This window comes from Nannospalax galili, unplaced genomic scaffold, assembly GCF_000622305.1.
Source record: "Nannospalax galili isolate Female #2095 unplaced genomic scaffold, S.galili_v1.0 scaffold257, whole genome shotgun sequence".
Classification (NCBI taxonomy): domain Eukaryota; kingdom Metazoa; phylum Chordata; class Mammalia; order Rodentia; family Spalacidae; genus Nannospalax; species Nannospalax galili.
In genome coordinates, this window is record NW_008340854.1 from 4135144 (window position 1) to 4156776 (window position 21633).

Here is a 21633-nt window from a genome sequence, read left to right on the forward strand (position 1 = left end):
GAATGAGGCATAGCAAATACATATGATAGAAGACTGCATGCAATGAATAGGAAGGGAAGTTGAGCTGACAGACAAGAGAAATCTCTTATTTTAAAACTATAGGTCGGGGGGCTGGAGAAATGCTCAGCGGTTAAGAGCACTGGCTGCTCTTGCAGAGGATGCAGGTTTAATTCTCAGCACCCACATGGTGGCCAACAATCATCTGTAACTCCAGTCCCAGAGAACCAAAATCCTCTTCTGACCTCTGCTGGCATTGCATGACACAGCTGCATCCACCTACATGCAGATAATACAACCATATACATAAAATAAAAATAATAAACAAAATTTAAAAAGAAAAATTTAAAACTGTACAGAACACAATTAGCAGAGCAAGCACCAAACACTTTCTGTTCACCAAGGCACCTTGGAAGACCACAGATACAGGCAGATATCATAGAGCAATTCCTAATCTGGACACAAATCAGAAAAGACACCCTGATATACTTCAATGCCATGGCAAAGCCACTAAAAGACGCTGTGCTGTCTGACATGCACTCCTCTAAATCCTATATGATAACATACCAAACTCTATGTCACATCCTAAATAGAGCCTAACAGCTGTAGCCCAGACCATGGCTCAGCTGAAGCCCTTGCTGGCACTCTGGAGAACATTAAAAGAAAGCTATAGCAAACAGGGCCACTACTCTGCTGGTGACCCTACAGCCCCAAAATAAGCCTCAAAGGTAGAACAGAACGCCTGGCCATGGGGTCTCCTGCAGATACACACCACAGCCTTCACTTCTAATTCCACGTTTGATTCCTATCCCAAGGCAGGAAGAATAAAGTGTCAGGGAGAAGGCTCGGGCTGGAGTTGCCACCCAGACTGAGGCATGGATTGAGGCCTGAGCTGGGGGTAGAGCACTTAGGGAGAGAACTGCTGTTAACCTCAAATACTCTGAAGTTTCAATCTCAGTTTAGCTATTGCTTGTTGGAACACCAGAAATGCATTCTCTACTTCATTTACACACAGTTTCTCAGTCTACTAATCAGGAAGATTATCTTTTAAAACCCAAAATTACAGTAAGTGATGTGTTTTCATTGAATTAATATTACAAGCCCAGGGGAACTGGGGAGGCCTCATAACTGAAATCTACCAATAATCTTGTAAACAATTAAACCTATTGCCTCCTATACTTCCCTTTTCATCAAAGCAATTATTAAAAGCACAGCTCAATGACTTGGACTTTTGCCGTTTTCCACTGTCTTGCAAGAGTAGAGATATGATGGTAACTGAGACACTCAGAAGACCTAGGAAGGCAAAGAGCTGGATAATCCTGACTGCTTCACCTAGGCTAAAACAAAGGCTTTGTGTATCTACACATTTACATAAGGAAAGCCTCAATACCTGGAACTGTCCAGCTGTTACTGATAATTTCATCAGAAGATCAAATGCCAAAGTTTTCACTTCTTCAAAAGTGCTGGTGAAACATTCCACTAGTGTTTGGAAACGATGGAGATCAATATCATGCCTTAGCTGATACACTGTGTGGATGGCACCTAAAAAAGTTACGTAAATAAGCAAAGTGAAGTAAAGGAAAAAGAAATCAACTGTCCGAAGTTATCTGGTCAAATTTAGAGAAGATATCTACTTCAACCACAATACGATTTCACTTTATACTTATCTGTATATCATATATCACCTACAACAGCATAAAACAGCATTTCTTCAAATGACAAAACATTAAGGACTTCAGTTTTACAAATAAGAAATAGACTTTTTTTTTTTAAGATTTAAAACTATTATTTTCCTTTCAAAAGGCATTATATAAAAGATTTCTAAATTATTTTTCAAGTGAAAAATAAATTTAAATAAACAAACTTAGGAGTACACCTTTCAAATACATCAAATAAAACTTTCTGACCCAAGATCCAAAGTCTTAGAATGAGATGACACAAAATGACCAGTATGGTGACATGTCCTATGATTTTTACACTGATTCACCCAAAATTCCTGGGATAAATCCACTTGGGGGCTGCAGAGATGCTCAGCGGTTAAGAGCACTGACTACTCTTACAGAGGACCCAGGGTTGATTCCCAGAATCCACATGTGGCTAACAACCATATATAACTCAAGTTCCTAGAGAGCCAATGCCTTCTTCTGACCTCCAAGGGCACTGCACAACATGAGTGCATTTACAAACGTGCAGGCAATACACTTATACACATAAAAAACAAAAATAAATAATATTTTTTAATACTACTTGGTCACACTGTACAATATTTTGGGGGGCTGGAGGGATGGCTTAGCGGTTAAGAACACTGTTCTTGAAGAAGACTCAGGTTCGAATCCCAGCACCCACATAGCAGCTAATAACTGTCCATAGCTCCAGTTCTTCTGTCTTCCTCAGGCACTGCATGAAACGGGTGCACTTACCTACATGTAGGCAATATACACAAACACATAAAATAAAAATAACAAAATATTTTAAAAAAATAAAATCTCACTTGGTCACACCGTAAAATATTTTTTAAATACTATTTGGTTTTGTTTGCTATAATATTTTCCTGAAGATTTCTGCATCTGTACTCATACATTGGTCAATAGTTTTTTTCTTACAGAGCCTTTATTATTTGGCACATACATTTATTTATTTATGTATGTATATGAGAGAGTAATAGGTGGGCACACACATACGGAGATCAAGAGACAACCTGTGGAAATCAGCTCTTTCCTTCATCATGTTGGTTCTAAGGATTGAACTCAGGTGAGTAGGCTTAGTGGCAAGCACCTTTACCCACTGATCCATTTGATGGTCTTCTTACAGTCTTTATTTGCCTTTCTAACGAGCTTTATAGAATGAGTCAGGAGGGGGTCTTGCCTTGCCAATTTTGTGAAAGACTTTGAGAAGAGATGTTAATTCTTTAAATGTTTGGTTGAATTCACCAGTAAAGCATTTGTCCTAGACTTTGCTTATCTAGAACACTTTGTATTGGTCTTTGCTGGTTGGGTTTTTTTTTTGGGGGGGGGGGGTTGAGACAAGGTCTTTGCTATGTAGAAGGGGTTGACCTCCAATTTGAGGTTCTCCTGCCTCAGCTTCTCAGGTGCTGGGATTATAGACATGCACTACCACACCAAGCAGCTGAGAGGGTTTTGATAACTGATTCTATCTCTTATTTGTTTTAGCTTTATTCACATTTTTGTTTTCTGGGATCAACATGTACATTTCATATAGATTATTTAATTTGTTGGCATGTAATTGTTCATTATATTATTTTATAACCCATTTTATTTCTGAAAATGAGGAAATGTTCTACTTCATGACTGATTTTCTCTATTTGTACTTTCTTTTCCTTAATCTCTAGCTCCAAGTTTTGTCAATTTTGTTTATCTCTGAAAAAAACAGCTGCTGATTCTGTTGACTCTCTATTTTTCTCTTCTATTTTAGTGATCTCTACATCCTTCCTTCTGCTGGTTTCACGCTGTTTGCTCAGTTTCCAGTTTCTTGAAGTACTAAGGTTTTGATCTGACATTGTTCTTATTTTTTAGTGTAAAAATTTAGAATTATAAACACCTTGATGGACACTGCTTTTACACATTCCGTAAGTTTTAGAAGTATATTGTGTTTTTGCTTTCCTTCATTTCAAAGTATTTTTTAATTATCTATTTTTACTTTTTGGCAGTGCTAGGGATCAAACCCAGGACCTAGCACACACTAAGCAAGCACTCCAGCACTGAGACAAATCCCTAAGTTTTTCTTTGTGATCTCTTCTTTGACCCACTGTTTAAGAGCTTTGTTTAAATCTGAATGTTTCTCCACCACCACTGCATGAAACACTGCATGCTTCTTTCTTCTAAAGACAATCCATATTCCCCATTATCTTCCTGAAATATTTTTTCATAGAAGTTATCTTCATCTCAAGTTCTACATATTACTAATTAATGTTTCCCTTCATTAAATAAATATTACTCTGCTTTGTACACTGCAAACACTTGTAACTTTTTTATCTTGTATACTATGGCATGGAATTTTGCATAAGAAAGATACATGAGTCCCGTTCTTCATGAATTAGAAAATATGTAAGGAAAGGCAGAAACTACTTTGATTTTAAATCATAATCCTCTGCCACATTTGTTTAGGGTGTATGTGTAGTGCTGAGGAATGAATCATGTATACGTGCGGCAAACATTTTACCACTGAGCTACAAAAGCCCCTCAAATCACTGTCCTCTTTTTCTAAAAGAACATAAAATCCTCACATTAAAGTTCTTGTGATGGGGGCTAGAGAGATGGCTCAATGGTTAAGAGCACTAGCTGTTCTTGCAAAGGACCCAGGTTAGATTCCCAGCACCCACATGGCACCTAACAACTCTAGTTCCAAGGGATTCAATGGCTTCTTCTGTCCTCTGTGGGCATTGCACGACACGGGTGCACTTACCTACATGGAGGCAATACATGCATACACATAAAATAAGAAGTAATAATAAATAATTTTTTAAATTTTAAAAAATAAATTCTTGTGATGAAGATGAAGGATGTGTTTACATTTTCCATTCTATACTTCATAGTCACGGTTCCTCAGCCTCCTTTTTTGTTTTAATTTTTTACTGAGCTTTTGTACATTTCATAAACAGTTCTTAATCAAATTTAAACACCCCCCTCATCCATGCCCCCTCACATATACACCCTCGCTGGACGGCATGCATTCCGCCATACATGTTAAGTCCCATCCAGTCAAGCATTTGTACTCAGATGTCCCTCAGTGCAAATTCATCCCCTGGAGTCTAGTCAGCCTATCTAGAGATTGTAAGTAATGTCTACCCACCCTCACCCAGCAGTAATCAGTCTCCAACAGTTCCCAGGCTAGGGCCGGCCCACCCATTTCCCCCGCTCTACTCTAGGCCCTTGTCTGACTGAGTTGGCATAGGTCTTGCGCTCCATGCCATCACTGCCACAAGTTCCTATGTGCAAGCTTTCAGTGGCCTGAAAGCCTCTGTTTCCCTACGTTCATGGACCAACTCTGGCTCTTACAATCTTTCCACTCCCTCCTCCGCAATGGTTCCTGACCCATGGGTGGGTGAGGTTTTATATAAGTCCTATCCAGAGACTCCTCAGCCTCATTTAAAAGTAATAAGTATGGTATGTTGCATTTGCACTGCCTCCCACTTGTTTCATTTATATAATTACAATGATCAATTACACCCAATTCAATTATATGTGATTCATTCATTAGGAAAATGACTTAGGTTTTTCACTTTCAAAGTGTGTATACTTTGGTACTTATATACAAGGTGTGTGTGTCTGTGTGTGTGTGTGTGTGTGTGTGTGTGTGTGTCTTGCAAGATGGCTCAGTGGGTAAAGGCTCTTGCCACACAAACCTGGCAACTTGAGTTCAATCCCCAGAACCCATGTAAAAGGTGGAAGGAAAGAACTGACTCCACAAAAGTTATATCCTCTAACCTCCACACACATGCTGTGGCATGTATGTCCACCCCACACATATCACACATACTGTATAAATACACAATATTTTTAATTCAAAGTACACACACACACACACACACACACACACACACACACACACAAATGTGTAAGAAATTATGAAAGATACACACAGTTTTTTAAGACATGGTCTCATGCAGCCCAGGCTGGCCTTAAATTCTCTGTGTAGCTGAGGATGTCCTTGAACTTCTTATCTTCCTGTCTCTGCTTCCCCAGTCCTCAGTATTGGAATTATAGGTGTGTACCACCATGCACAGTTTGTTCTGTACTGGGGAAATTAAACCCAGTGTGTTGTGTAAGTTACGCAAGCACTCTACCAAGTGAGTTACGTTCCCCAGCTCACAAAATATATTTAAATAAATTAAATTATTCCCTAACAGAACCAGTCTCATTCAGCCTAGTGCTTTTTCCTATATACTTATATACGGCTGTAAGTACAATAAATGTGCAAAAACAAAACCAAAAAAAGTTATCAAACAGATAAAGTAATAAATCACTTCCAGATAAAATAAGTTCAGTTGTAGTACCACTGAAATTCCCTAGACTAGTGGGTGGCCTATAGTCATCTTACCTAGATGGTACAACACATGGTCAGTTACAGTTCTGGAAGCAAGAAATCCAAAAGGAAAGGATCAATGGAGCCATGTTCACTCCAGAGGCCCTAAAGGAGCCTCTTACGTCTTCTAGGGCCTCAACTATTCTATAGTGTGCAGCTCTAGTACACCAGTCTCTACCTCTGCTGTCTTGTTGTCTCCTCTGTGTCAATTCTTTGTCTCTTCTGAGGCTACTTCTCACTTGTTGCTATTCTGATCATGAAGATTATCTTATCTCAATATCCTTAATTTAATCACATCTGCAAAGATCTTTTTTCCATGTAGGTTCACATTCATGGATTCTGAGGATTTGATGTAGATTATCTTTCGAAGGTAATTTTTCAGGCTACCATCTCCACTAAAATGAGGTGATCAAATTGACCACTGTAAATGGAACATGGCAACATTGTGTATCTCCTGGTATGATGCCCAAGATGAACTCCAAGTCACCTATGCAGTACTACTACCAAAGAAAAAACCCAACGAGACACATTCTTCTAAAATGTTAAAGCCATAAAAAAAACTTTCTAGATTAAAGAATGTGAAAGACAGGCCCAACAGAGACATGCAATATGTGATCTAGGACTGGTTCCCAGACTGTAGGAAAAAAATTTTTTTTCTCTCTAACAGGCAATTTGTTGGGACAACAAAACGCTAATATGGATTATATAGTAGATGTGATCGTTAGTGTTAATGAAAAGAATCTAAAATCACCTGGAAAGGGTGTCTCACTAGACTATACAGATCAGATGATCCTCTGGGCTTAAAGGTGGAAGATTATCTTGATTATGCTAATTGAAGTCGGAAGACCAGCCTACTGCTGGACGGCATCATTCCCTAAGCATAGAGGGGATCCTGAACTATTTGAGAGTGGAGAAAAATGAGTTAACCACAAGCATGCATGCATTAATTTACTGCACTCTGCTCTTGACTGTGAAAGTGATGTAACCAGCTACTTCAAGTTCCTGGCACCCTGACTTCCTATAATGAATTATGAGCCAAATAAAACCTTTCTCCCTTAAGTTGCTTTTGTCAAGGTGTTTTATCACAGCAATAGGAAAATAAATTAGTATAGAAGATAACAGCACCACATCAATATTGAATTCCCTGAGCTTTCTGGGTGTGATGGGACACAACTTGAATCCTAGTACTAGGAAAGCACATACAGACATCTGTGAATTTGAGGGAAGCCTGGTCCACATGGCAAGTTCTGGGCCAGTCAGTATAGTTCAATCAGCATGCTTCAGGTTCAGTGAAGTGACACTATCTCAGTAAAATAAGGTCACCTCTGGGCTACACACACACACACACACACACACACACACACAGACACACACACACATATGCACATGCACACACATGTGTGTGCATATTTACCCCCCCACATATATGCATCAGGTGAACACATTTGCATACACCACAGGTAACACACATCACACACACAAAGGGAAAAAAATGAGAAAAAAAGAGAAAAAAATATTGAAGGAAGAAAGCTAAATGTTGATTCTTTTGAATACTCCACAGAAGAAAAGACAAAGCTTGTCATTAAACCAGAATGCCTGGAAATGACATCCTTTTAATGTCTTTTCCGAAACCAGACTGGGGCTTACGAAGCAGATAGCATACAAGAGAAACCACATTTTAGCCACAAAGCCTCAATGAGGAATAGTAAATATAAGATAAGTCATTATGGTTTTAATTTTAAAACTTAACAGATGAGGCCCTCTCTTAAAACAAAACTAACAAATGAGATAGGTGAACTCCTGCCATGATAAGCAAGCAGGATACTAAAGAAAGACAAAAAGTGAAACTTTAAGTAAAGCAAAATGCTAACAAAGTGACAAAGTAGTGTTTAAAAGAAAAAAAATTACTTTCTCCAAACATTAATGAAATCTTACCTTCCAAGACAGGAAAAACTTCAGCTATTGATCCTAAGATGGTTAAAGCTGAAAATCTAGTTGAATAGGAAGATCCAGGAAACAATGCTTCAAAAAGAATGTTGCAAATAGATGACATGAAATTCTAAAATAAAAGCAAACGTTTAATTAAGTATCATTAAGCTCATTCACAATTAGGTTACCCGCCCCCCCCAGAGCAGGAGCTTTTGTTCCACTTAATTAACACAGCAAAGGTTTTAGGGTTTTTTTTAAAGTCCTGGTTTTACTTGATTATTCAGTTGGACACCTACTAGAGTTCGGACAGTTTGTCCCTCAAAGGTTCATGTGCTTAGTTTGGCTCCCAGCAGGGCAGTTTGGAAGTAGTAGACCTTTATGAGGCAGGGCCTAGTGGAAGATAATTAAGTCCTGGGAGTTCCACCTCCAGGAATGGATTAACCCCTTCTCTCAGGAGTGAATTGGATATTTTAAGACCTTATGAATTCCTAAGAGAAGGGTTTGGTTACATTGCAAGTTCTTTTTCTCAGCTTGCTCCCTTGCGTCCACTCTTAAACATGTGTTCCTTCCACACTATGCTCACTATTCTGACATTAGTGGCACAGGAAAATCCTTATCTCTGCGGTTTGTTCGTCCCAGCTGCCAACCTTTTTCTTCACAAAGTTCTGTCCTTTCCAAAGTGTCTAGCCTCAGGTATTTAGATGGACTAAGACAATACTCATGACCACAAATTAAATCATGACCTTAATAACCCTATCTTTGTAGAGTCAACAACAAATACAACTCCTATTGTAGTTCAGATAAGAAAAAAAACATATTTTTGGTAAAAACAAGATTTGTTCAGTTCCTGTCTCCTCTAGAGGTTTATACATACTAACTTCTCTAGATAGAAGCACTCGGGCATCAAAGGTATGAATATGCTGTAATGTCTTAAAAAATAAAGATAACCAACTGATTACTTAATAAATTAGCTATGACATAATTCATTCAAATATCCAAGTATCCCACTGTCTCCTACTTGTCCCTTGAGACTCATGACCTACCATTCTGTTCTTACAAATGATAAAAGGTGGTGGTGGTAGAGGAGGAGGGGGAGGGGGAGGCACTGAAGGAGGAGGAAGAGGAGGAAATTTAAAATTAAAAAAAGTAAAGTGGGGGCTGAAGAGATGGCTCAGCGGTTAAGAGCACTGACTGCTCTTACAGAGAACAGGGTTTGAGCACCCATGTGGCGGCTACGAACCATCCTTAACTCCAGTTCCAGGGGAATCCGAAGCTCTCTTCTGACCTCCACAGCATTGCACAACGTGGATGCATTCACATACATGCAGGCAATACACTCATACACATAAAATAAAAATAATAAAATAAAATAATTTTTAAAAAAAAGTAAAGTGGTCAGGCTGGCAGTGTAGCTCAATCAGTAGAGCAATTGCCTAGCATGCACAAAGCCCCGAATTCAATCTCTAGCACCATATAAACTTAGCATGGTGATATACACCTGTAATCCCAAATCCCAAGACTTGGGAGGCAGAGGCAGGAATATCTGAAATTCAAGGTCATCCTCTGGTACATAAAGAGTTTGAGGCCAGCCTAGGCTACATGAGACCCTGTCGCAAAAGAAAAAAAAAAAAAAAGCAAAGTGGGAAATTGGGAATACTTACTGCTATTACTGCTATATCCTAAGCAGCTGATAGGCAGTCCTGGTCCCAATGGACTATGGACACAGTCAAGAACACAAGACCCCTACATTCATTTTTTTCTGGTGGGCATACAGCCTTAGGCCCTCAAAAGCCCTAAGAAATTGTTGGTAAATTTATAATTCCTTTGGGTTTCAAAGGAATTGGACGTTTACCCAAAAATGTACCTAGTTAAGCCAGTTTTAAATATTAAAACAATATTCACATTAAAGCAAAACACACTCTTTAACATTCTAGTTGTATTGTCATTTGTATATTTAGATATGGTTCTTCTTTTTCTCTCAATCATACAGCAACTACAATAGATTGAGACCACATATAGACAACAGGATCCCCAGTCCTGAGCAATGTCCCACACACTCAAGAGGAACTGAATACATGCCTTATTTATATTGTTGTTGCTGAGATAGAGTCTAACATAATCCAGGCTGGCCTTGAACTTGCTATGTAGCAGAAGGTGTCCCTGAAATCCTGATCCTTCTTCATCCACTCCCCAAGTACTAAGAATCCTACAGGTGGGTATCACCATACCCGGATTCTGCAGTGCTTAGAATCCAATCTAAGCAAGAACTTCACCAACTGAACTACATCCTCAGACCATGCCTTCATCAACTTTAGAGGTTCTTAGTGAGACTTCCAAATACCTTCATCAACAACAGGCACTCTCCTACCTTTCCTCCACTTCATTTCTATACTCAGTTCTCATCACTCAACTCCTGCATTCCAAGTACCTTACATTATTAATTCACACCAATGAATTCAGTTCTCCAGTACTCCCTGAACTCTCTCACCTACAGGTTCTTTCTTAAGTGGATCCTATAAAAGATACTGCTGAGACATTTTTTTTGGTTAAGAGCAAATCTAGATTTGGCTACTGGCTATATACCTACTAGTTGAGACCTGTAGGCTGGTCACTGAACTTTATTAAGCTTCAGTTTTCTCACTTGTTAAGGGGAGATAAGACTGCTTAAACCACAGTGTACTGAATGTATTAGAATAGGGAATTAAGAATTTAAGAATTGTATTGAATGTAATAGAATTAAGAAACTAAGAATCAAAAAAGAACCCTAGCAAAAGTATGTAAACATATCCAAAGTGTGTACATTAAAGAGCATCACTTAGTAGCCCTAGAATGTAACCTAGCAATCTGAGTGTAACTGTGTGACTGATCCCATCTCTGGACCGTGAGAAAAAAGAGGAACTTCACGTCGCGAGCATCCAAACCTGACTCGACCCTAGACCACGAGACAACCAAGCTGAGCCGAGACTACCATCACCACATCCGACTGAAACGATGTCACTCGGGCATTGGCCCGAGGACTGGTACTCTTATCTGTCGTTGTGTTATGTGTGAAATGTGTTTATGATTCCCCAAATAAATGCACTGAAAGACATTGGCTCTAGAAATATTTATCCTCCCTCGCATAACGAGGTGATGCTCAACTAAGCCTTAATAACTCCACTCGCGACACCACAGCCTTGTTTTTAAAGATTAAATTAAAACATGAGTATGCAGCATTTTATGAATTTTAAAGTATTCTAGTTATTAGGATTGGTTATTTATATAAGAAATTGTCTCCATTAGCCTAAGAAGACATCTTTTCTCAACTAATAGCCTCCTCTTCTTCCCCTTGGTCTGCTGATTAGCAATGGGCCTATCACTGCATGGCACCCACTGGTATGAGGATAACAGAGGGTCAAGGTCACAACCTCCAAAAGCCACAGATTGTTAACAGTTAGAAGAAACAATCAAAACCAAAAGATTGACTCAGATTAAGTCTCTAAGGTCTAATGTTCAAAACATGCCATATCCAGCCACACATGATACCCAAGACTATACTCACAGGTCTCAGTAGGCTGAGACAGGAGGGTCTTAGTTTGAGGCCAGCCTATGCTACATAGTGAGATTGTCTCAAGAGGGGGGGGGGGGGGCAGGGGATGTGGAGTACATCTATAAATACAAATCCAAAAACCATGCATGCATGAAAATTTAGAACCTCGATCCACAAAATAGGTTTTGTGTTTCTAAATGCTTAATTGACATTTCATGATTTTGCCCCTTGGAGAAAGGCACAAAAAAAGATGTATATCCTCAAACCATGCAATGATCTGAGAGGCTAATAAAATCCCATCACTCACACAGAGACAGGGGGCTCTATATATACTCTAACTTTTAATTTTTATATATATTCACTTTTAATGGCTATCAGTAAGGCTTTGTAGTTATTTTTATTTTTATCACATTTTATTTATTTATTGGGGTGGAGGAGGTGCATGTGTACCTTGGTATAGATGTGGAGATCAGAGGATAATTTGTGGGAGTCTGTTCTTTCCTTCTACCATGTGGATCCTAGTAATTGAATTCAGGCTTGGCAGTAAATGCCTTTACCTGATGAGCCATCTTGCCAGCTCCCAGTGAGGTTCTTTAGAGTAATTTGTAGTTCACAAAGGGCTTTCTCACTTAATCCTCAAAACTAAGTTTTTGAAAGGAATTACTAATCATTTCTAGTGAAGGAAACACAAGTCAGCCAACAGATACGTGGTAGAATTAAAACTTATTTTAATTCTGTGTCCTTAAAGTTAAGGCTATGGCTTTTTAAATCTCGGGATTTTTAAGATGAAGAAGCTAATTTCAGTCTTTGTATAGGAATAGTCTTCATTAGTTTTTCACCTTTTAGAATTTTATGTGTATGAGTGTGGGGACCTAAAGGCCCCACCTTGCATAGGTCCTAAAGAAAGTTACTAGGGGCGCCGCCTGGCTTGCTTTGAAAGTCTGAACCCTCAGGGGAGAGGGGGGAGTTCCAGATACATTTATAAGCTTTGTAACACCTGCAATAAATGAGTCCCTGCTTAACTAGATTCCCCGTTGCATCTGAGTGTCTCTGGGTAATGGGGGCGACGTGGGCTGGGGAACAGCGTGCTTACTCATCCCCAATCATCACCTCCCCAGGGGTCGCTGGTTCGAACCCCCAGCATATGAGTGTTATGCTTGCATGTGTATAAGAGCACCTGTGTTATGTAATGCCTGTGGAAGACAGAGGAGGGCGACAGATCCCCAGGAACTGGAGTTACAGATGGTTGTTAGCTGCCATGTGGGTGCTGGGATTCAAACCTGGGTCTTCTGCAAGAACAATCAGTGCTCTTAACTACTAAGCCATGTCTTCAGTCCAATTTACCTTTGAAATACAAAATTCAAGACTATCCACACTAACATTTAGAATATGTCATGGTTCGAATGTATCATTAATTTATCATACCTATTTCCCTAAGTAAATTAAAACAGATTGAGCTCTTTCTCCATCTGGGCCTTAGCTAAAAATAAAGGTTTGCTTTTGGAGGGGCTAGATTTGGAAGAAACCAGTGAAAAGCTCATTTGTTTTGTTGAAAACAGGAGGCTGAGGAGATGGCTCAGTCTAAAGTACTTGTACAAGCATGAGGACCTGAGTTTGGATCCCTAGCACCCAAAGCCAGGGATAGCAATGAGAATCTAAAATCCAGCAATGAGAACCTAAAATCCTAGAGCTAGATTACAGACAGGAGGATCCCCAAGGCTTGCTAGGCAATCAGTCTTGCTTCATCAATGAGCTCTAGGTTCAGAGAGACCCTGCCTCAAAAAATAAGGTAGAGAGTGATCGAGGAAGGCACTTAAATGTCAACCTCTGGCCTCACATGCACACTTACACACATGAACATGTACACATATATACATACTCTCACATTCACACACTCCACACAGGGAGGGAGGGAGGGAGGGAGGGAGGGAGGGAAAAAATTGTCCAGCTGAGCCCTGAGGAGATGGCTCAGTCAGTAAAGTATCCCAACACCCCAGACTAGAGCTGCTACACCGGAGGCTGTATCCATCCCAGTAACACAATGCCCTGACTCAGAACTACTCTTCGATTTCACTCTATCTGGCTAGACACAAACCTCCCTCCACAGTTGAACTACGAGCCAGGGGTCACTAACATCAAGAAGCTGTAAGTTATGTCAGTGTGAGGAAGTAGGGACAGCCACAGCAGAATCTTCTACCCTATGAAAAGGTAGAGTCAGAGCTGTTTGTTAAAGTTCTAAGCATCTGGCCCCTAAAAGCTGGAAGTTACTACGGTAAGCCAGTTATGTCATTCTCTAACAATGCTCAAGTGCAGCACTAGTTCCACAACTCAGGCTACATCCATTGGAATGCTCAGCTCTGAAGGAACATGTAACACCCAGCTTGAAGGAAAAAAGCATAAAACCACGATTCACAGGAATTCTGTTTATTTCCCACGACTGTTTATTCAGGACTGTTATAGGTTTCTTAAAACACTTTTGTCTAGAAATATCACCTACCTTATATTGCTGTAAAGAAACAGAAGGCTGCTCTTTGGTTAACTCCTCTGATTCAAGTTTGGATTTACTTAGTTCCAATTTATAAAGTACCTGAGAACTTTCTTGTATTCTACAAAACAACTTTTGAGACAAAAATTAAAAAAAAAAAAAAAATGTGAGCTACATAGTAAACTATCAGCCTAAAGGAGAAATTTAAGGCAAGAAGAGTACATGAGTTTTAAAATCTTGAGCTCTTCAGAGTTTCTTTTTGACAGAAAGTTAACATTTATATTTTTAAAACCAAAAACAAAGTATTACTGTGACCAGAAATTAAACCAATTTTTCCATTTCCTTTAAATTTTCTTAAAACTGAAAATGATCTATTCATTTCTATACTCTATCAATTCCTTACCCATAGACGTGTTATAAGATTAGTTCAAGAATTAGTCAAAATAGGACATTTCATGAGGTGCTTGAAGAAAAACCAGAGAAATGAGAGTGCCTCCTTCCACCTGTCACCAAAGCTCTCGTCAAACCACCTACGCTCCAAGAACCCCAAAGTTTGATTTTTTTTTTTTTTCTTTCAAAAAAAGAGCTTGGGCTGCTCCAATGGCTTAGAAGGTAAAAGCCCCTGTCACCAAGACTGATGACCTGAGTCAATGTCCAGAACCCACATGGTAGAAGGGAAAAACCAACTCCCACAAGTTGCCCACTGACCACCTGTTAAATAAACTGTTAAAAACAAATGACCTCAAGGTTGATTTTCTACACCTAAATGAAAGAACTTTCCACACTGGATTTTAATCCCGTATGTAAACTGGATGAACCCCAGGGCAGGTCACACAAGTGCCATGAAGACTTGTGGCCCATTCCACATTCTCCCAAAATCTACGCTCTTTTAAAACAATTTCCAGGGTGAAGTTCACCACTTGCCCACACTTTCTGATACAAAATTCTACCTTTTTTAGGAGAGAACAAATCTGCTGCCGTACTCCTGGTGACTGGCTGTTAAGGTTGTAAGTGATAAAGAACTGAATCCATTGCATTTCTTCTGTGGAAACAATTTCTGTGCTTCGATTACTTTCACAAAGCAAGCCTAAAGTATCTATCCGCACCTAAAATACATCAGGCAAAAATATTAAACTTATTAGTTTGCTCATAAAATAAGCAAAGCCCCAAACACTTTAAATACCTGATTATTTATACAGGTTACCAAAGGGAAAAAGTAAATTTCACTTTGTCCATATACACCTCAGAAAGATGTCTTAATCCAAACACCCTGTAGTTATTTCCTGTAAAATTATGTCATTAAGCCAGGCGTGGTGGCGCATGCCTTTAATCCCAGCACTCAGGAAGCAGAGGCAGGCGGATCTCTGTGAGTTCAAGGCCAGCCTGGTCTACATAGTGAGTTCCAGGACAGCTGGAGCTACAGGGAGACCCTGTCTCAAAAAGACCAAAAAAAAAAACTATCTCATTAAATGTATAAACTGAGGGACTTACACAAATCAACAGTGCAAAACCTTAATCCATGCAACACTTAGCTTCATTCCTTTTCTCCCTTTTCTCAGTGACCTTACACCAGGTCCCTACAGCTCACTCTTGGATTACTACTATAAACTTTATACTGGTCTCCTCACTTTTTTTGCTCCCACTCCAAAAATTCATCTCTGATTCCATTAACAACCAATGGATGAATCCATTCCATTTTTAATTAGGAACCAACAAAGTAATCTGCCTAGCAGTGGAGCATTACGAAACAACGAACAAGACCCTTCCATTCTGACCTTCCATCCATGCCCTCCAATGCTGCATGCTGCTCTGATGCTCCATTTTCTATCTAACCACTGCGATTGGATTCCCTGAGCCTCCCAGATAAAGCATCATACTGACAACTGTTGTCTCTCAGAGTTTCAGATGCTTTACTCAAGTTTTCTTTACCCTTCAAGTAGATGTTGAATAGACTGAGAACAGAGATGACACTTTTCACTTTCTACTCACCCTCTTAATGGTCTCCCTAAAAGAGTGCTAAGCACCAACTTAGAAGCCTTTATACTGGACTACTAAAGGAATCAGAGAATCAGAGACCTAACATATGCAACAAATTCCTAGTTCCTTGCTTCCTTACTTGGCAGTGTTGATGAATTAAGCCTTGCTTTATTCTTGCACTGGACACAAGGTCCTCCCAGGTATGAGATGCAGCCTGAAGATGTCCATGAGCTCTAGCTGTTCGTAGACATGCCATCAAAGCTCCCAGAGCCCCTCTGCTGTGACAAGACCCTAAGGGGAGAAATGACTGTTCTTACCACAAAAGCATAACAGCAAAGACTATTACTTATCTGAAAGTACTTATTGTGCCACGCAAATGACTATGACATGCCAATTTTTGTTTCCAATTAACATTATAGTCCAAGAAATAAAAATCACATTTAAATAATTTTTTTTAATTTTTTTTTTTTAATTTTATGTGTATGAGCGTATTGCCTGCATGTATCTAAGTGCATCCGTGTCATGCAATGCCTGGGGAGGTTAGAAGAGGGTGACAGATCCCCTGGAACTGGCGTTACAGACAATTGTTTGCCGCCATGTGGGTGTTGGGAATCGAACCAGGATCCTCTGGACAAGCAATCATCCCCTAAAGTAAATTCTAACACAAATTAAACTGCCTATTCTAAAATAAAAATTATTGAAAATTACTTGTTGATGCCAATAATTTCACAGAAGCATAATTATCTTAATATAAAGAAATGGCAATTTATTTGCTAATATTTTTACTTTTGTCCTTGACATTTAAAAAAATTCACAATTAGGGGAAAAAAATTAAGTGGAGAAAAGTTGCAAACCACTACACAAAAACTAAAATAACTTTTTGCCAAAAAAAAGTGAAAACACTTTGGTAAACCAAAAGCTATTATTTCCCTGAAAATAAACACTGAACCTCAATGCATATGTTGGAATTATTGTTCTTATTTATAAAGACTATAAAAAGTGGATTACAAAGACGTGTTGGTTTTAGGGACTAGAAAAGGGCCAGTCAGGGAGCATGGTTCACAGGAAACAGAGATACAAAAATAAAGACAACCTTACTTTAGAACAGATTCATGGAACAAATTTTAGATGATCTCTCAAAAAAGCAAGAACTGGCAAATATTAGTTAAATAATGATTTGGTTCTGTGTATAGAAATCAAAACTTCTTTTTTAAGATTTTCTTATTTTTTAATTTTGTGCGTGTGTGTGTGTGTGTGTGTGTGTGTGTATCTGTGTAGTTATGGGCATGTGAATGCAAGCAAGTGCCTGAGTAGTTCAGAAGAGGACACTGGATAGCCTGCAGCTGGAGTTACATGCAGTTTTGGGCAGCCTGACGTGGATACTGGGAAATGAACTCAGGTCCTCTACAAGAGCAGTATAACCTATTAACCACTGAACCATCTCTCCAGCCCCAAGTTTTCCTTTTATCTTTTGGTTACTCTTTAGAATACTGAAGGTTTTTAATTTAACCATTTTAATTTCAAGTGTTTCTTAAATGGTGAGGGATACCATTTTTTTAAATAGAGTGATTTCGGGGCTAGAGAGATGGCTCATCAGTTAAGAACACTGGTTATTCTTGCAGAAAACCTGGGTTTGAATCCCAGCACCCACATGGCATCTAACAACTGTCCGTAACTCCAGTCCCAGGGTATCCGACAGCCTCTTTTAACCTCTGCAGGCACTGCACAACACAAATGCACTTACCTACATGCAGGCAATAACACATACACATAAAATAAAAATAAATAAAATTTAAATAGAATGATTTTAAGATTTATATGAGTCAGGATCTTATTTACATTCATTTTTATTTTATTTCATATTTATTTACTGAGTCTCATGCAGTCATGGTCCACCATGAACTCAATAGTAGACCAGGCTGGCTTTGAATTTAAAGAAATCCTGCCTCTGCCTCCCAAGTACTGGAATTATAGATGTGCACCACCACACCCAGCTACACATTAATTATTGAATTATGCTTTAGTGAAGTGATTTCTTTAGCACTAATGAGTTTCAATGGGATGTTTCCCCCTATTCTAAATGATTACAGAATTCTTTCTTTAGATTGTGCCTTCAATTTTGTCTTTTCCCAAGAGACAAAAACTTACCTGCCTTAAACTTGTCTAAAGATTTTTTTAATTAGTCTAAATCACTGAATAAGCAAATTATATAAAACACACACACCTTTACTCCAGTTTGAGAACAAAATAATAAATTAAAACCTTGTAATTGGACTCATTCTTTGGCTTGGAGAACCCACTTCATGGAAAAATTGCACTTAGCTACAGACAGTAACGTCTGTTACAATCCACAGTAGCGATGCTAATATCCTTCTTTACTACTCATGGAAGTTGGTATAACAAAAAGAAGAAAGAATTATTTGAACTTTAATATAGCAAACATTTGTCTATGGACCTACATTTAGCATCATAATTAGAAATTACTAAAACAAAAATTCCTTTTCCTTACCAGGTTTAGCATCAATAGATGTCTGAAGAATCTTTACCATATACCTTAAGCTTTCAGGGCTGTAATTCAATAATTTTGGCAAGTAATAATCAATCACATATGATTTTTGATCCAGGTTTCCTTCACACAGAATATAAAGGAGAGGAGAAACCCAAGTTTCATGCCACTCATCAATCCAAGTACTGTTGACAATCTGGGATTTCAAATGACTCTTATGATTTTTAAACATGGTTTCCAAGAGGTCACTTGCATAAGGTACCAATGACTGGTCGCCCATCACCTCTAAGATTTGAGATGGAATTGTTTTATCTACTGCCAAAATATGTTCAATTCCTATGCACTCGACCAAACAGCCAAGGCATGTGTACTTTCCTTTAATATGCCATTCCAATCGCAGAAGACTCTTGGCCAGTTCCAGAAAGAAAGGGTCAGTGACCAAATTCCCTTCCATAGCAAGCCAATGCATTTGGAGAAGATTTTTGAATATAATTTTGGTTTGGTGTCTCAGAGCATCTAATGGATGGTCCCAGTGGGTATAAACATATTCCAAAAGCCTCCCAGTTATGCTTGAATTCCCATTCAGTTGGTCCTTTATACTTGGGGAACTTGATTCAAGGATATGTATAGCTGAATTAGTCCAAGATGCCAAGATTCTAGACAGGAACATTTCCAGTGTTGATTCCTTAATCCTAAAGAAAAATGAACCATGATCTATATTATTATAAACTGACTATTTAAAAAAATCATTTCTATACAGTACAAATTTTAAATACAAAGGATAAATAGAAAATGCAATTAAACTTATAACAAAATTTACAAGGCCAAAACATTCCTCATATTTACATGGCAATCTTTTTACTTTCTTTTTTTAAAAAAAAAAAAAAGCCAAAAATGAACATAAAGAAACCTTTAGGGGTTGTGCTGGATAGCACTGGTGTCAACTTGATACACCTGGGTTGAGGGAGGCTCAATTAGGGAACTGCCTCCATAGAACTGGCCTGTGGCCATGTCTGTGGGGCATCTTCTTGACTGTTGAGTGATGTGGGAGGGCCCAGCATACTGTGGGTGGTGCCACCCTGGGCAGGTGGCCCTGTGTTGCATAAGAAAGCAAGCTGAGCAAGGGCCAGGGGAGTAATCCAGCAAGCAGTATTCCTCCATGGCCTGTGCTCCAGCTCCTGCCTCCAGGTTCCTGCCCTGAGTTCCTACTTTGGGCTCCCTCAATGATGAACTGTGACCTGGGAGATGTAAGATAAAATAAACCCTTTCCTCCCCAAGTTGGTATTGGTGAGAGTATTTTGTCATAGCAATGAAGAAACAACTAGGACAGGGTTAAATGAAATATTTAGTATCTTCACTGTGATACTAAGCCAAGCCTTTAATCCCAGCACTTGGGAAGCAGAAGCAGATGGATCTCTGCGAATTCAAGGCCAGCATGATCTACATAGTAAGATCCAGGACAGCTGGGACTACAAGGAAACCCTGTCTCAAAAAAGACAAAAATAAAAGTGTAATTTGGGTGTGTTAGTGCACACCTATAATCCTATTACTTGGGAATAGAAGCAGAAGGATCAAGAGTTCAAGGCCAGCCTTGACTACATGGTAAGTTCAAAGGCAGCCTGGGCAAACTGGGACTTTGGTTCAAAACAAATAACAAAAAACTAGCATAAGGCTAGAGAGATGTCTCAGCAGTTAAGAGCACTGGCTGCTCTTGCAGAGGACCCAAGTTTTGTTACTAGCACCCACACGGTGGCTAATGCCCTCCATAACTCCAGTTCCAGGGGATCTGACACCTTCTTCTGGCCTCTGTGAGCATTTATATACATCCAGGCAAAACACTAATACACATAAAGTAGAATAATCAAATTTTTTTAATTAAAAAAAAAGGTAGTATAGAGACTGAATGTTTATTTTAGAAATGTTCATTACAAATTAGCCTGAACCAGTACTTTCTTAGCCAGGCATGGTGGCAGATACCTTTAGTCCCAGCACTCAGGAGGCAGAGGCAGACGATCTCTGCGAGTTCAAGGCCAGACTGGTCTACACAGCAAGTTCTAGCTGGAGCTACAGAAGAGATCCTATCTAAAAGACAAAAAAAAAAAAAAAACCAGATTAGCCTGAATCAGTAATTTCTTATTTATTTATTTAATTTTATGTGTATGAGTGCTTTGCCTAATGTACCTAAGTGCACCCATGCACGTAATGCTCCTAGAGGATGTCAGATTTCCTGGAACTGGAGTTATGGACAGTTGTTAGCTACCATGTAGGTGCTGGGAGCCAAACTTGGGCCCTCTACAAGAGCAGCCAGTACTCTTAACTGCTGAGCATCTCTCCAGCCACAGAACAAGTAATTTCTATAACAATCATTCTCTTCATGCTGTCTTCTCTCTCATACCTATTTTATGTCTACACATCTCTTTTAAGATTTATCCTAATCACATTTAATTAAATTAGGTATGCTGGCTCAGTTGTGTCTTTGATATGCTTTCCTAGCAAAATAAAAGACAACAAAATCAAAACTCACTGTGAACTCAAGATGAACAAAGCATGCACAGTGTCCAAGAGCAGGGTCTCCCTGCCTGGGCCCATGCTCCCATCCTGCCAATCCAACATAGCAAGTGTCCCCTGACACAGGAATAAGAGAGCTGAACTGGGCATATCAGCACAACAAAGGTTCTTACAGCTGCTCATGAACCATGTGGGGATGCTGGTGTAGTCCACTGATTGGAGAAGCAAGCTGCTAATCTGGAAAATATAACAGAATTAATAATATACAAAGTCTTTAAAACTTCTTAAGAGCCAGGTGTTGTGGTGCACACCTTTAATCCCAGCACTCGGGAGGCAGGGTCAGCTGGGGCTAAGGGAGAACAAGTCTTAAAAAGACCCCCCCACCCCCACAAAAAAAATTTTCAAGAGATATTTCAAAATACAAACCTAAAAATCTCTTTTTCCTGAAATACTGTAGGAGAACTAATGGTAAAACAACCACAAACATTAAAAAGATTACACTAATATTAAAAGAAAAAAAAAATTAAATGTGAACACATGAATCCTAGCATTGCTATGAAGGTACTGGTAGAACACAAAAGGTCGCCACCTGCATGTTGGCAAACTTGATGCTTTCAGAAGTGATTCCAGAAAAAAAAATTTCAATTTTACCTAAAAACA

General features: G+C 39.1%; 1 protein-coding gene across 4 annotated transcripts in view; it reads right to left on the reverse strand.

Annotated features, from left to right (window-relative positions):
• The window catches only part of Thada (THADA armadillo repeat containing), a 408197-nt gene that overhangs the window by 357123 nt on the left and 29441 nt on the right, over nucleotides 1–21633 (reverse strand). For all 4 annotated transcript variants that reach the window (XM_029564835.1, XM_029564834.1, XM_008835873.3 and 1 more), the window contains exons 10-16: nucleotides 20990–21210; nucleotides 18469–19157; nucleotides 16099–16250; nucleotides 14933–15088; nucleotides 13995–14114; nucleotides 7975–8098; nucleotides 1388–1539 (exon numbers count right to left, since the gene is read on the reverse strand). In XM_029564835.1, coding sequence (XP_029420695.1) covers nucleotides 1388–1539; nucleotides 7975–8098; nucleotides 13995–14114; nucleotides 14933–15088; nucleotides 16099–16250; nucleotides 18469–19157; nucleotides 20990–21210 — 1614 coding nt within the window. The remainder of the gene's footprint in view (nucleotides 1–1387; nucleotides 1540–7974; nucleotides 8099–13994; nucleotides 14115–14932; nucleotides 15089–16098; nucleotides 16251–18468; nucleotides 19158–20989; nucleotides 21211–21633) is intronic.